Source organism: Hippichthys cyanospilos, chromosome 1 (assembly GCF_059441005.1).
Source record: "Hippichthys cyanospilos isolate Australia breed blue-spotted pipefish chromosome 1, RoL_Hcya_1.0, whole genome shotgun sequence".
Lineage (NCBI taxonomy): Eukaryota > Metazoa > Chordata > Actinopteri > Syngnathiformes > Syngnathidae > Hippichthys > Hippichthys cyanospilos.
Genome location: NC_142369.1, coordinates 20,299,425 through 20,315,430, shown reverse-complemented (window position 1 = coordinate 20,315,430; position 16,006 = coordinate 20,299,425). Strand labels below are relative to the sequence as shown.

The 16,006-nt window shown below is 38.9% G+C and overlaps 1 protein-coding gene across 5 annotated transcripts in view; it reads right to left on the bottom strand.

Annotated features, from left to right (window-relative positions):
• gpat2 (glycerol-3-phosphate acyltransferase 2, mitochondrial) overlaps positions 1-16,006 on the bottom strand; it is a 76,848-nt gene that overhangs the window by 10,644 nt on the left and 50,198 nt on the right. For all 5 annotated transcript variants that reach the window (XM_088417951.1, XM_088417969.1, XM_088417960.1 and 2 more), the window contains 12 exons: positions 14,810-14,920; positions 13,592-13,714; positions 12,992-13,091; positions 11,678-11,811; positions 9,935-10,034; positions 8,493-8,672; positions 7,918-8,010; positions 6,814-6,896; positions 5,645-5,772; positions 5,457-5,527; positions 4,063-4,223; positions 3,892-3,995 (listed from right to left, as the gene is read on the bottom strand). In XM_088417951.1, the coding sequence (XP_088274077.1) occupies positions 3,892-3,995; positions 4,063-4,223; positions 5,457-5,527; positions 5,645-5,772; positions 6,814-6,896; positions 7,918-8,010; positions 8,493-8,672; positions 9,935-10,034; positions 11,678-11,811; positions 12,992-13,091; positions 13,592-13,714; positions 14,810-14,920 (1,388 nt within the window). The remainder of the gene's footprint in view (positions 1-3,891; positions 3,996-4,062; positions 4,224-5,456; positions 5,528-5,644; positions 5,773-6,813; positions 6,897-7,917; positions 8,011-8,492; positions 8,673-9,934; positions 10,035-11,677; positions 11,812-12,991; positions 13,092-13,591; positions 13,715-14,809; positions 14,921-16,006) is intronic.

The window sequence follows — 16,006 nt, the reverse complement described above, 5'->3', positions numbered from 1 at the left end:
TATATGTATACTGCTCATAAGTGCTCATAAAGAGCACTTGTATGCGTATAACATGCATATTGAAGTTGTATCTCTGCACATTTATAGAGGACAGCTTGAACAGAATGAGCTCACTCCACACAATGTGGAGTGCTGTTATCTGTTGTATAAGTTAATGAATAATGGAATGAGGTATGCCCCGAAACACTCTTTATGGGAGAGGAATTGAACGTGGGTACTTCATTGTTTGGAGAGGTGTTACTAATATTGTGCAGTGCTTACATTATGTTCCAAAAAAGGTTATCCTTGAAATGACCACAAAACTTCAAGGTCATGCTCTAACCGCATTTGATGTTCGAGGCAAAAAAAAAAAACTAAAAAAAAAACTATAATAATACCTTTGTAATTAAGAACTGTCAACCTGTCTCGGATAGCAATATCCAACCAGTGTACTGTGAGATAATAAGCAACGAGGCAGGAAATTAACAACTCACTTGTAATTGATCTACAAACAATATCGCTACATTTTGTTTATCTATCTACTTTATCTATGCTGGTGATGTACAGAGGCATGCCCGGCAATTAAATGCTCTTCTGCTAGATGCAAAATGTCATACAACAGAATAATGGCTTAATGGAGTCCTTCTCTAGTGCACCCGACAGGGAGGAAGTTGATGGCAGGGGGGTTGCTATACCTCCAGTATAGGAAAAAAAATGTGTGTTTTTGTCATGTGAAGAGGAATTGCAATAAAATGATTGGCATTTTTTTTTTTCATCGTGAGGCATTTTGGTTTTGTTTGACTAGCCTGCAGCAGGTATAAATGTAAAAAAGTAAACAATTGTTGAAATTTGATTCACATTGCTTTATTATTTTACTAACGTTAAAACATAAAACCACACACTTCCTAACCAGATGTGCGACAAAAATGCTAATACAAATGTGGACAAAATATGTGCATGTCAAAAAATGACACTGTTAATATATTACATTTGTCATAATACGCACATTTCTCAATGCATGAACAATAGAGCCCTTGCTCCAGGGTTGCCCAAGTCCTGTCCTCGAGAGCCCCCATCCAGCTTGTTTCCATGAAACCCGCATCCGGTACACCTGATCCAAGTAACCATGATTGTTCAGCTAATAAGCAGGTTTTGCAAAAGCCTGATAACAATCATGGTTACGTGAATCAGGTGTACCGGATGAGCGTTACAGGAAAAACAAGCTGCATAGGAGCTCTCGAGGTCCGGACATGGGCACCCCTGCCTTATCCTAACCCAAGCACAAACATTTTGAAGCAAGCAAGTATAGGAGCAAGCGAGTATCGTAAGGATTTTTTTCTTTTTTTTTTTAGGCATTTGAGGGCCTTTCATAACGTCCTCTGCCCACAACCTTCACTTCTGTAACTGAAATAAACAGTGCTCACATAATGAATCATGCGTAGAGACCATAATGAAAAGGAATTGTCCATTCATGTTGAAATAAAAAAAAAAACGAACAAAAAACAAAAAAGCTCAACCTGCTTAAAAATGCTAATGAGTGACAGTCAACTGTCAGTCGAGTTTTTCGTAAAAAACAAGCAGACAGCCATTAAGTGGAAGTTAATAGTTGCCATGGCAATGGCTGTAAAGTAGCAGCACTGCCAAAGTTCAAACTCTTTGCGTAGAGTAAATTTCTTTTGTCTTAGTGCTGTGACATGACAGATATATATTTTCCTGCTTTATCTTTTGAGCTTTAAAAAAAAATACCTTGTTCAGGCCAGACTTTCCAGCAAGTGAGATATGGTTGAATATGCCTCTTCAGAAGCGGTATAGTATGTTTTATGACTTTTGATACGTAGAACCAGGAAGAATACCTACTGTGTAGATGAAAAGTAGGCTCTGGAGAAACAATGTGTGAGTTTGAGAAAAGGATGTGAAATTTTACAAAGAACATATTAACGATCTAGGGCCCTTTGTGGTGCAGCCACAGATAGGAACCAGACTCTCAAGAACAGGTTTGTCCAATCACGTTGAAAGAGGAAAGATGAGAAAAAAGTAAGAGCAATCTAAAGTACAAGTGTTTGGGTGGCGAGAGTCAGCAGATCAAGTTTGAGCAGAAGGCCACAGTGAGTGTGGGGACTGAGATTGAGAGCTATCCATTCTCGCCAGATGACAAAACTCAATGAGAGGGGAAGGGAGGGAGAATGTTTTGAAAGCTACCGTGGAAGCCGCAAACCAGTTCGCTTAGCAGAAGGTCCTGAAAAAGCAGTCGAGCGATTAAAGGAAACACCTTTAAAAAGTACCCAGTGGTAAACAACTGGAGACGTTGTTTGTTTGCATGCTTCAAGGCAAAATTCTGAGCTTTTGCAACATTAATAATGTCCTCCAGCAAAATAAAAAGTATGTTCGAATTGTTTAGACTTGATCAAATATTTGTTTCTGTATGCAAAGCCTATATTTTTGAAAATGGCAGCATCTGCAGTTTTACAACTGGATTGAGCATATATCAGTAAAAACTGACAAGACCTACATACATTTGAAAACATGGTATATTGACTTTTGCTTATATAGTGCTTCACACTAACTGGTCATTTTACCTATGGATGAAACATCTGGACCAACTGGGGATTTAGACAACTGGGGATTGCTCAAAGACACTTCGACATGACACGATGGTCGGGGCATCGAACCCACAGCCTTTCAGCTGGAAGATGACCATTCTACCACTGAGCGATGACACGTCTTAGTAGTGCTCGACAAAATCTACATAAATCACTTAACCGTTTCAACGATACGCTGACATGTGTTGTATAAGACCAGAAGGGATAGAAACATGCTAACCATTTTACCACAAGGAGCATGGTAGCTCTTAAACAGAAACTTGCATGTGCAAAAGTAAAAACTTAAGTGTGCAAGATGTAAGTAAAATTAAATATTCACTTTTAAACATTCCATTTTTTTTTTGTGTTTTGTTTTGTCATTAGTTTCGGGGGTTTTTAGTTTCCTGTCTTCTTTCAGTGCTTCCCAGGTCATTGTCTAACTGTTGCTGTCAATATTGATGTAGTTTTTACCAGTTCCTTTTGAGTTATATTCCTTTGTTTTCCTGAACTTGAGTGTAGTCTTTAGTTGTGAGTTTATTTCAGAATTTTTGTTTGTTGCTTTGTATACAGTCTTCAATCTTGGTTTTTGTTTTTCATTACTATTTTTGATGCACCATACCTAAAACACATCCTAACTTCTTCTTCTTCTTCTCAATGAAATTGTTTACAAGCCTTTTCAACAATTGCAGTCTCTTGCATGACTTTATATATGTAGCTTATGTGGGACCCAACTTATTAAGTAAATGCTAGTTTAAAAAAATACTGCATATATATATATATATATATATATATATATATATATATATATATATATATATATAAAGCAGGCTTTCTTCTAGAGTGGAGCACAGTACAAGAACAGGTAGAGAGAATGTAAACTTAGCCAAGGCAGCTCAGCTTCCCAACAATGCCTTATTTTTGTTGAGATGGCAACAATTTGGGGCATTGTCTTTGTATGGAAAAAAAAAATCTTTTTTTTTTTTTTTTACCCTTAAAGATAAACAGGTCTGGTTGCTTCTTTGTTAATTTTTTATGCATGACTGACCAATCAATGCTGGCATGCGTCTCAACAATGCAAACAGGGCACAACAGTAAATGGCAGAGGAGCAAACAACCCAACCATTTTCAGTATTAAAAAAGTGCAACTTTTAAAATATCCTGTTTCAAATGAATTATCCATACTGCCATGGCAACTGTCACAAGTTGCAGCCAAAGCCTCCCACAAACACCACCATGCGAAGAGAACATAAGATCTCGACATGACTTTTGGGGCTTAAATGTGAAGTGAAAGTGTTGCCATCTAACCAAAATAAATGCATGCAAAATCACTCACCACCAACAGCTTCCAATATAAAAGCATGAGTGATAATCTGGGACTGGAGGTCGAGATGATTTGTGGCAGCAAGTGTAGAGCGAGGCACAATTAAAGGGTCTTGTCTAGAAGATGAAAAAGATTTGGTATGAAAAGTTTTTGGGGTGACCTTTTCATTTCTGAAAAACTGACCTTGAGGGTAGAGCAGCTATGATGAGGTGAGGGGCAAGCAGCATGATGGAGTAGTGGACCACCTCTGTTAAACTTCCTCCAAATCCTACATCTTTGTTCCTGAACAATAGCTCCTCCGTGAGCCAGCTGACATCAAGACACAAGTCGGATGTTCTCACACCCTGCCCGTGGGGACCAGAAATGGAAATTATGTAGTTTTACCTTGTCAACTGTTGAGAATTTGAGGACGAATTCCAGCAAATCGGGGTCTTACTGGGTTAAAAGTTTGGGCCAGAGACATTCCGGCCCCACTCATGACAGACTAGCTCCATCCCCAATTGACGTCCAGGAAAATGCATACATATTCACCAAATTCCCGATGGCCAGTAAGCCACTGCTTTAAAGTCTCGCAATTCAGGCATATGGTCAAAGATCATAAGTTAAGGGAGTTCCCAGTATCTTAAAAAGTTCACTCAAAACTTATTAACAATTAGTTTTGTTATAGTTTTAGTTATAGTTTTCTACAGTATATAAAGTTCTCTTTTCAAAATTCAAAGTAGGAGAAATGTTACTTTGATTTGTATATGTTTTCAGATTAAACAAAAACAGAAGGTGCAATGTACCAAGGGTCAGTATGATCCCTAATAAAACTAAGTGAAAATTCAAGTAAATATTACCCTGAAATTAACTGATTTTAATCAATTATCGGCCATCGGGTTTTAAAAAAAGAAAGACATATGCGTCAAATTGCCAAATATGGGCACAGCCGATTATCGGTCGATCCATATTCAAAGGTCAGTATTGTAGAGTGTGACCAAAATGTGACCCTCAGTGAGACAAACTACCAAACAGATGAAAAGATTTCAGCTCCACAAATGTCAGTGACATCTGGCTGAAAATTTAGTGTCCCTCAGCCCCAAACATAGCATGCTTTGTGCTCTCCTGAATGTGACACTTTGTCTCAATTCATGGTCCTGAGAAGAACAACAAACAGGAATATTGTCTGTATGGAGTAATTCTCCATATTCCAAGCTCAGTCTTCTCCTATATTTTAGGGGAAATCTGCTCACCAAAACTCACGGATTCATTGTTTTTGTGTCTTAAGATCCCACAAGATGCTGCCGTGTACAAATAGGAAAGTAGTCCAGCACTCGGTGATGAAGAACTACTTTATGTCGAAATGATGCATCTACAGAGATAACCTTGTATGTCGAGCACAGGCGAAGTTTAGCCTGAGCCGTGGATGTTCTGGAGAGTCTTTGCTGCATGTTTACAATATAATCAATGGTCTTCTTTAGATTTAACCTGTTAATGTTAATATGCTTCTTTCAAATTGCTCGTACAGTTAATATTTTTTGTAGGGTTGTGCAAGACCCTGTAAGATTCACTGTAGTGAACACATGGATGACATTTACCTTGCGATGTCTGTATAGCAAAAGGCTGGCCAGCAGACTGGTGGACATCACAGCCATATATGAGGTTGCAGCTGGGAAGGAGAGCACAAATCACAAATCCTAAATACCACAACACAATGCAAACATGATTACAACATCTCGGTGGAATTCGTTTCCAGAACAGCGGGGGAACGTTATCTCTTACTTACAGAAGATGAGGTGGACAGTAATCGCAATGCTCAGCTCACGCTCCTGATGAGTTAGCGCTGTGGTTTCAGACACACAAGAAGAAGGCAGAAGCCACGACATCTTCCTCTGACCAAACTCACTCTCAGCGCTTGATAGAAAAAGTAAACAGCCAGACTCAATATTGGATCAGGTGTCAATCCTCTGTAGAATTATCACACTGCTAGAGCAAATACAGATAACGCTCAACCAACTCTGCAACTGGAGATTTTTTATGTTTTAATGTTACAATTGTGGGTAATATAACGCATCTCTCACAGTGTCAGCGTCCCCCACTGTGCAATCCCTGCTCAACAGCAAACATTAAGAAGACACAGTGAGTCGCCGGTGTCCACAGTGGAGCTTTTAGCGGTGCCCTATATTTCCCTTAGGAACACTGAGCTAAACAAGTGAATACTGGACCAGGTAGGCCCCTTTGATTGAGTGGCCTTGTTGCTCTTAACGGCGCCATGAGTACCGAAGCAGCTACTGGCTGAGAGAGTATTACGAGGAAAAGATGTAGGTGAGTGAAATATACAGTTGGGTATGGGCTGCAATGAGCAACAACAAATGAAAAGTACTGTAGCCGGACCTCATTAAATGACAATATGTGAAAGGCATTTTCAGTCATTTTAAGTCATTTGCTTTGACAAGGATTTTGCGTGTGGGTGAAAGATGCTGAATTACACTGCTGAACCTGTGTGTACGCCATAAAGCTCAGGGGAGCACTGTGCATCATTGCTCAAAGTCATTTTACATCTCTCACTGTTGTTTGACACTGGTGCAATGCCAATGATACACATATTAACATTGTTAGGTAATCGCTTCATCATTTCCTAGTATACGCTAGCATCAAAGCTTGGAAATGTCTTAAAGCAAAAGAGAATGACGTTTCAAGCAAACAAATCCAAATGAACACTTTCTACCATCTCTTATATCATCTAAGCATCCATTTTTTCCATGCACTTACTGACGCATCCATGTGAGATGTGAAGCCTCTTTGCCTCTCGTTGATGTTTTGTGATTTTTTTTTTCTGTAGTGTTAGATTTAATATCTACTATTATTTATAATTCAAATGCTGGGTCAAACTAATCTTGTGGCAATGTTTCAAGCCAAATTGTGTGTGTGCTTATGATTGTGTGGTCAGATTACCTATTGTTCATGATAACAGGCAGCAACAGGTCCTGGAGAGGTCGCCATTCAGCTAGATTGTACCTGAATGATGTGTACATTTCCTACACGCACACACACACACACATTATTAATCAAAACCCACAAGCAAAGCCTACTAAATACTAAATCGAGATGATACTGAATGTTGTACCTAAACAGTGCCTTTGAAGACTAGATTATGAACCATTATGTTCATTGCAGTGGTCTTATTTATCACAACCACACATTTGCCTCACTGTACCAGGCTGTTAACAGCTTACTCAAACAGCATACATTTATATTGTCTTAAGTTTGTAAAATAATAATACAGTACTTAAAAAAAACTTTTCATATTTTAAAATGATCTCAATTTCATAAATTATTGAAATATATCATATTATGCATTATGAAGTATTGCAAGGGCTTTAAAAATAACTAACGGGACTTGTACTTATGGGACTGTTAGGGGTAAAAATCATAGAAAAAAACATGGTCAACTTTGGCTTGTGAGAATAAATTATAAACTCTTGGACACTTAAACTATCTCAGGTCTTTGTCATTCCACAGCTCAAGATTGAAAGTATAGGTATAAAGAAAAGAGTGAAAACTTGAGTAAGCTGATTTTGTTAAAGATGGATAGCCGCATGTCTTTGGGGCTTAAGGGCTTAAGTAATCAGCCACAAAGGTATGTGCATGCATGACCATTCTGCCTATTTTTTCTTGTTTTGTTTATTTCATTACTCATGGCCCTCAGACAAATGAAAAAAAATGTTTGCAAAGATGAAAATAGTCATCTGATTTTGTGTGAATGATTTTTGTCTGGTCCGAATACAGCGTGACTGCAGACAGCTCACACCCTACCGTTTTAGTCAGCGACAGTCATGAATGATATTTTTTAAGGTAACATACTATTATATCGATTGCGCATGCCTTGTTGTGTTGATGTTGGCGCCCAATGGTACTATATATGTATATCAATTCTAAGGCACACAAACAACTTCTTGCAGTGTTTCAAAACACAAGATGCCATTTTTGAATAGTAGTGACTTTGGAGAAGTGATGATTCCACCCAAAAGCCACCAAACAGTCCTAAAGTGTGATCACCTTAAAAGAAAAGGGCTGGGCAAAATGGATCCTAACTATTCCTTCTGGTTTCCTCCAAAGAAGTGACAACAGCCAGCAAAATAGAGAGCTAACCTGTAGGGCATGAAAGAGAAACACTTTTAATACAAGTGCATCACACAGTGACTTGAAGATGATATCATAGGAGGTTTCCCCATTAGAAGGCACATTATGTGGTTCCACTAATGAGCAGGGTGTATGATGATGGATAATCAGTGACACAGTGCGTGCCTATGAGAACTTTGTGCACACATCCAAATGACAGAACCAAATGATGAGGCGAGAACCTTTTTATGGCAATTAGCTGAACGTTACACCCACTCTCCAATGTTGACTCAACATGCAGATAATAGAGGGCAAATAACTGTCTTCACATGCAAGCCTCACTTAAACAGCAATTGCCAACAGAAATGCAAATATGAGACTGCACTCCATCACTTGCATCATATATTTTTTTTAATTTATCCTCAAAACAAGAGGTGACTCAAAGGGTATTACATGAAGAGATAGTGCCTGTAAAAGTCTTGAGGATGTTTTATGTGTATACAGTCGTTTACCTGCATGTGTGTCTCTGGCACACAATCATAGGAGATACCCACAGGGACCAGACTGATATCAGGGACAGATCCCTCTTTGATGAGCTGCCTGATGTGAGCCAGCCACTGGCCCCCTTGACCAGACTCTGCTGCCACACCGACACTTAAGGCTTGGCCCTCATGTAGGAGCTCACGTACTAGCTGAAGAGGAGAGAAAGAGAGCGCGAGAGATAAGAGCTGCTATAGAAGGGGATCTGGAAGGTCGTGACAGTCTGAAGCAATTAGCATAAAATACCTGCCATGCATTTTAAATCATACATTAAGCAAATGACAGGTCAAGGCCTTGAGAGGAGGAAAAGTTAAAAAAAAAGAAGATAAAATTGTGTTTGGGTCACCCGAGGAACAAGAAGTCAAAAGGCAAACTGGATAAGGGAACGGATGTAAAAGAGACTCTGGGATAACTATTTACCATACACAGGAATATTACATTTCGATATTAACAAAAACTCAATAAAAAACAGTAGTCTATTAACATTGACATAAATACACAAAACTGCTTTCAAACACACAATTAATATGCATTCTCACAATGGTTGTAGAGGGGAAAAATTCCACACTTATCTCTCATTAAAAAAAACAAAAAAAACTTGTTTCGCAGAGATTGTAGTTTTGTGATTTAATGACTGGCCAAGTGCTTTTATTAAGAGATATAGCAATATATTGATCTTAATAAAACCAGCTACGCCTCCAAATGAAACACATCTTCGACTAAATGATACAAAGCACTAAGAGCTCCCTTGTGAGGCACAAAAAGGAAGCTGGTGATAAGACAATGAGCACTGAAAAATTAGAAAGGAAAAAATGAGGTTGGGCATTGCTTGAGGGGTAAAAGCAAAGGAAGACAACTATGTAGAAAAGGAGGGACAGTGAATTGCAATGAGGCCGACTTTGAAGACGAGTTTAAACAATGGCTTTCATTTTGATCGAGGAGCTGACTGGGTAGGGATAAAAAGAACTATAGCACACCGAAAGACGAATTACAAGGCCAGGTAGCTATCTTGTGCTTACCCGACAATTTTATATCATCACCAGCCTGAAGAGTTTTCCCTCCAGCAAAATGCATTAGCATCATGTTTTTCTGATTCATGACCCAGACCTTCATTTCCATTCACTTGTGAACAGGCCGTTTGTATGTTTCAAGACACGTGGCTAATGAGAAACTGCGCCAATTGTCTGGTTTGAATAGACAGTGCAAAGACAGATTATTTATTTTATTCTATTAGAACGGTGAGTCAGATAAAAAGGAACGTGGAACCTGATTTAACCTCTGATGGATTTGCATATGAAACAGGCAGATGACCGCCATTCAATGACATCCGCTGTAAATTAGGATGGGAGAGCTCATCATAAAAAGAAAACCTGCCACATTCTACATCAATCTTGTGACAACATATGAAACTTACAGAGTTCATGACAGGGACATACAGATTGTCCATCTCTGCATCCTGCTCAGTCGCTGCAGATTGAGGTAACAGGACCATGCCAATTCTGCCAAGAATAAACCTGAGGGAGAATCTACCATGTATCATTCCACACCAATTTCAGACATCAATGCATGGTTAAATGTTTTTTTTTTTTTTTTTGTATTTTTTTGGGGCGGGGTTCCTTGGTTCTTAATGTTGGTAATGGTCGCACTGTGTACAGTGTGCCTGCACTCATGCAAATAACAATATCCCTAACTTATTGTATCCAGTGCAAACGCACCCCATTCTTGAGATTTGTTATCTAAGGTAATTCATATACAGTACTGTTTATAGTGGTGCCTTTAGATACGAGATATGTGACTTACACATTTTTCAACATACAAGCCAAACATTTCAGCCACAAAAGCTAGATGCTGGTCATGAACTCAAATCAAGTCACTTCACACCAAGCAGCAGTTTGGCAAATAGGGAACTATTACTTGAAAAAGAGCCTTCGAGTTACTAGCTTTTACCAGTTGAGTTTACTGTGTCAAACTAAATACCAAAGGGAATTATATGGCATTATATTTGTGCCAGAATTACGAGCGTGCGGAAAAAATTTTGAGCGTTGAAAATAAAACTGAGCGAGCGAAAACAGATTTTGAGTGCAGAAAGGGCTATCCTGAGCGAGCACAAAGGAATTTTGAGTGAGAAATTTCTTTTTCTGTGTTCAAACTCCATCGGCGCGCGCTCAAACTCTTCTCATTACGCACTCAGTAGTTTTTTTCTTACGTTCATAAATCTATTTACGCTCGCTCAGTTTGTTTTTCTCCGCTCAATTTTTTTTTCGCGCGCCCGTAATTGTGGCACAAATATAACGCCATAGAATTACACGTCATCGAATAAAATATTTATTCTCATCGTACAGCAGGTATACAACAAAGGTGAACTTAAAACAAGCACATAGTTTTTAGCCTTCGATGAAGACCACTAAGCTTGATCAAGACTTGTGCTAACTTTTCTTGAATTACTTCTCTTAAGGCGCAATTTAGTAATTTTGAGCTACAATTTTTATCAATGGAAATAATGAAGAACTGTTTTTTTTTTTTGTCTAATAACAGTTTTTATGTCTTAAAAAGCACCCCGTGCATAACTGCAAACGGAATTTTCTTGACGAGAGGCATTTTCAGTAAGGCAATGTATGAAGTACATTTTTTACATTTGGGCAAAGTAAAAATAACTAAATTTGTGTTTAAATTTAGTAGTTCTGGAAGGGAGACAAGTACAGACTTAGAGGCTCCAAAACATGATTAGTTGCAGTGGTAGACAGTTGGTTGTGGTTGTGGCTTGCTAGGTGTGTCGCAGCGAGTTTGCCTTGACCAACAACACACACTTCTGTGACGCGCAAGTGAAGCTCAGTGAAGCTTTTCTCTTTAATGTGTTTTAGTTCCAACTTTGCTTGCTGCGAACAAATTATGCAAAACACATTAATTGTGCAAATAACTAGAAAGGTGGGTCAGAAGTCGGATCAGATTAAAGGCACTTTCATTCATTGTGAGGAAAAGCTCTGAGCTACTTTCATGGTTACAGAACAAATTACAGGGTTATTGCAATACACTACTGTTTCTGAAATTAACATCACCATTCTGCAAATGCAGTACCACAAAACAACCCATGTTTATCTGTTACCACAGTGCTGCTTTATAGAAAAAATGTGAGGGAAGTGTGGGCTTTTTATTGTACCTGAGGAAGGAGTTGTTGATTTGGACAGGATTAATTGCATATGGGACTCTCAGATTGTTACAGAAGAGCACCAGAGAGAGGAGAACACTGTCCACGATGCTCTGACGCACATACACGTAGACCAGCAGCGATCCCTGAATTATGTAGTAGAGTCAGCAACATCCATCACATTGTGGTTCCATTGTACTTTTAACAATACTGAGCCTTACAGGGCTGGAGGGATTAGAGGAGGTTAGTACAGTAGAAAACATTATCAAAATACATTGTTGAGAGGCTACAGGTAGACACAATCAATGTGCCCCTTGACCACTTAAAAAAAAAAAAAAACCCTACATTCAGGTTTTACTGCATATGCATGTCTCTATAGTTATGTAAAAATTACTACACATAGAGCAGAAATCAACAATACTTCTCTAGAGAGAAGAATTTGTCAGCACATAAGATATTATTTTACTATTAGGAAAATAGAGATTTCATTATGGCAAATTGGATTTTATCTCCACAGAGGAAAAAAATGAGGACGTACCATTCTGGGTATTTTAATGAAAATTGAAGTAAAAGCAAGCAGAAAACAAGCGGGCAGGGAACACAAAAGTCTTTTTTATTACCATTAGAGTAACCTCATTTTATAATGACTTACTACTCCGCGTATTGTTCTGCTTTTTAAGTATCACACTTTTATACCTACTTTTTATTAGTGATTTGCTAACCAGAGGGACTAAAGGAGTACATCTTATGCAGCTCGAATGTTAGTGTTGAGTCAAATCTCAGTTCAATTAGTTTGCTGTCAGTACCTCTGGCTGACAGCTCCTCTGATGTTGTTCCAAAGTGTGTATTAATTTGTTTCATTTGGACTCTTCAATGTATTATTAATTTTCCTCAATGTAATAATAGTGGTGACTAAACTGGTTTCTGAATGACTCTTTCTTTAGCTGTAGACCAAAAAAAAAACCACCTACTTAACCCGGAAAGAAATAAGACGCAGGATACGTAATCACACTAATCTCAATTGACACATGAAATTCATAGTCAATTAATTGATTTATTTACCCAATTGTATTAACTAAGTCTATACTATTCTGTTTCATACGAGTCAAAAGTCATTGAACAAGTGAGAGTTTGGAATCACATATACGTGTTTTGAAGAATTTACAATGAAATAATTGCATTGGAAACCTCTTTAGCCTATTAAGAGTAGATGGTAGAATACAGACACCAGGGTAAGGACGTCAGTCCAACGACTCGTCTTGACACCCAGCATCATAGCAGCCTTATAAAATGTTCACTACGTGGAAATAACGTGTGTGTGCGTACCTCTTCTGAGGCTCTGTGCAAAGCCACAAAGTGGTTGAGGTTCACTTGAATACTGCCAAAAACAGAGTCAAACATCTTCATCATCAGCCAGCCCACACATCTAGTCACAAGCAGAGTGGCAGCAATGCAGACAGACAGACAGAAAGAAGAAAAGAGATAAAAATGAAAATTAATGGCTGATGATGATCAGAGTGGGATGACGCATCAAAGGCAATAATGGACAAACAAGAAGGCAGTTGAAGCCCTGTAAGTATTCACATTCGTACTACACTGCAATCTGGAAAAATTCTTGATTATTTATTTGTAAATGTGATGTTACATACCGGTATATATCCACTTTATGTGTATTTGTATTTATTTAACATTTTTGTATGTTAAGCTTTAATTTTTCTCATAATTGGTGCTATTTTAAGGTATCTTAATTAGATTCGCATTATTTCCCGTGGAAAATCTTGCTTTGGTTTTTTTATGATTCAATTTCAGTCAGACTTTCTGGAACGGATAAACAAAGAAAAAGAAAGTTCCACTGTGAACAGCTTGCACATTTAATTTCTATTCTCACATTTTAGGCACATTATAGTCACATGATTAAAAACACACCGTAAAAAAGCTGAGGAGATGCAGGTGTTAATTATGGGATGAAACAAGGAGATGGGATGGAGCTGCCCTTGGCTGTCACCCCCCTCAGGCACCTTTGGGTTTGCTGCGAGAGTCTCCCTCATGCTGAAACACAATCACACAACAGCTCTGTTAAACATGCTCTAAATAGACTTCTTTTATTCTAAAATACTCCTAGGAGGACAACAACACCCTTCAGTAGAGGCTTGCGATATGCTCGACGTAACTATATTGACAAAAAGACAGTCACAGATAAGCATGATGTCTGTCCCTTGTCACAGTTTGTATCCATTCACAGCCCTGGTGACACACCACATCAGGTTGCGTGTCTCATCTGCTTCGTGTTTTGTCTTCTATCAACCAAGAACTGTACTGTAGGTTCCCATTATGCCGCGTTCAGATGGAGTGCGAAGAGCGTATGGTTTTGTATTGTAGTCAATAGATTTAGCGCGACGAGTCGAGCGACGCGATGGACATGATGGAGCGACGCATACGTAATTACGCATGATGGGAGAAGTTAAAAAAATTGAACTTTTGTCGCGTCAGCCAATCAGCTTCGGGAACGTTCAACATCTCAAGCAGGGGGCAGGAACGAATCATGGCGGCTGCTTTGCGGTCACTTGGAGCTATCCAACACGGCCAGCTGAGCTTTCAATACAAAACTGAGCCAAGCAAGAGCACTCACCTGGCTTGTAGAAAGGCGGAAGGGAGACCTTGGGACAACTGGTATGTGCAGCGTTTGCTTCCTTTTTTTAACAGCTGTTGAACCGTAGTTACTGTGCTAAGCTAACGATAGTGCAGCACTGACAGTACAGTATTTAGCACGGTATTGGCCACTTGATTGCGACATTTAAACTTTTTCTTTTTGGGCAGACAAGTATTGCCGTGAAAGCGAGGGACAAGAATAATAAATGTGCTGTTGGAGAAAATATTGGCTCTGCCATATACCGGAAAAGTGAACGTTCTCAGCAATGCTCTCCTTTCCGGATCCACTGTAAAGTGCACAGCAAGCTTACTCCACTCCCCTCGCGTGATACTGTCGCGTGAAAAGTGAACTTCATTTTGACCTCGCGACAAAACGCCTCTCGTAGAGCGTAAACAACGCGCAGCATCTGAACGCAGGATTACATTTTTTTTTTTTTACATCTTTTTTTTTTTTTTTTTACTCTTCTTCACTTGTTCTATTGTTGTTTCTGGTACCTTTTACTCTCACAGATCCTCTCCTGTCGGTTGTTAACAGGACTCGGATAAACCTTGCACCCACTCACAAACAGTATGCAGCATATCCTCCGCACTAGCCAGCCTCTGTACCTACAACACAATGAAAACATTTAGAAAGCCAATACACGCCAATATATATGAAATGAAATGTCTTGATACAAATACTTTCATAAGGGACACACACTGAAAAGAGTGTTAAAATAATAGAATGAAAACTCTTAATGGAATTTGCCAATAAGTGGCACTTGTGGTTTTTATGTGCTCACATGTGTGGAGGCATGGTTTTCCAAACACTCTGGTTTTATTCCACATTCCAGAAACATACATGTTGGGCTCACGAATGTGAATATGACTGTTTAATCTATGGATTAAATTGTAACCAAACACAAGTCTGCCACTGTCACAATAAAATGCATTTGTAATCCTACTAATGATATTGATGTGATTGATGCCTACCGTGCAACTACACAAGATTCTGAAGATTCTCAAACATACATTGCATGAGATTAGGTGCAAACTCAAAAACACTTTTTCAACTTTGTTCACAATAAGAAAATTGTAAATTGCATCAGCTAGGAAAAAAACTATTTGGATAAGATGCAACCAATTTGGTTATATAACAGCTCTACGGTGACAACATTAGTATTCTATTCTATGCAAAACTGCTTGCTGGCATTCCCTGCTGGATGTAACAATTCAGCCCAGTCTTTTCCACTTTATACATGCTTCCTTGTGTAAATGACAGCACCAAAGTAAGCTGCTTTATAGCAGGAGTTCATTGGTTGAAGTGGCCCCCCCTTGCAAAGTTTGACATTTTACGTACTCGGGTGGGGGCCTCCGTGTCAAATGTTGTGCTGCTGCGTTTTGTTGCAACAGGCTTCAAACAATATTACTGCAGTACACATGTTTACTTCAATCTTGAATGATTAAACTGTACAGTAAGTGGCCCTTTCCTTTGAAGTCTAGCGCAGCTGCGGTCATATTAGCAGCAGCCTGGACGTTGCAATAAAGTAGATCTGTACATGATCAAACAGGAAAACACTGGAGAGGTTACACTTGAAATACCATTTTTTGTCAGAAACGCATGCTTTCTAATCAACGTGTCTCCACTGGACTCAACGTTTTTTGTAGGGGTGTGCCAAATAATTGCTTCACAGCAATTGGGATTCTCATTTA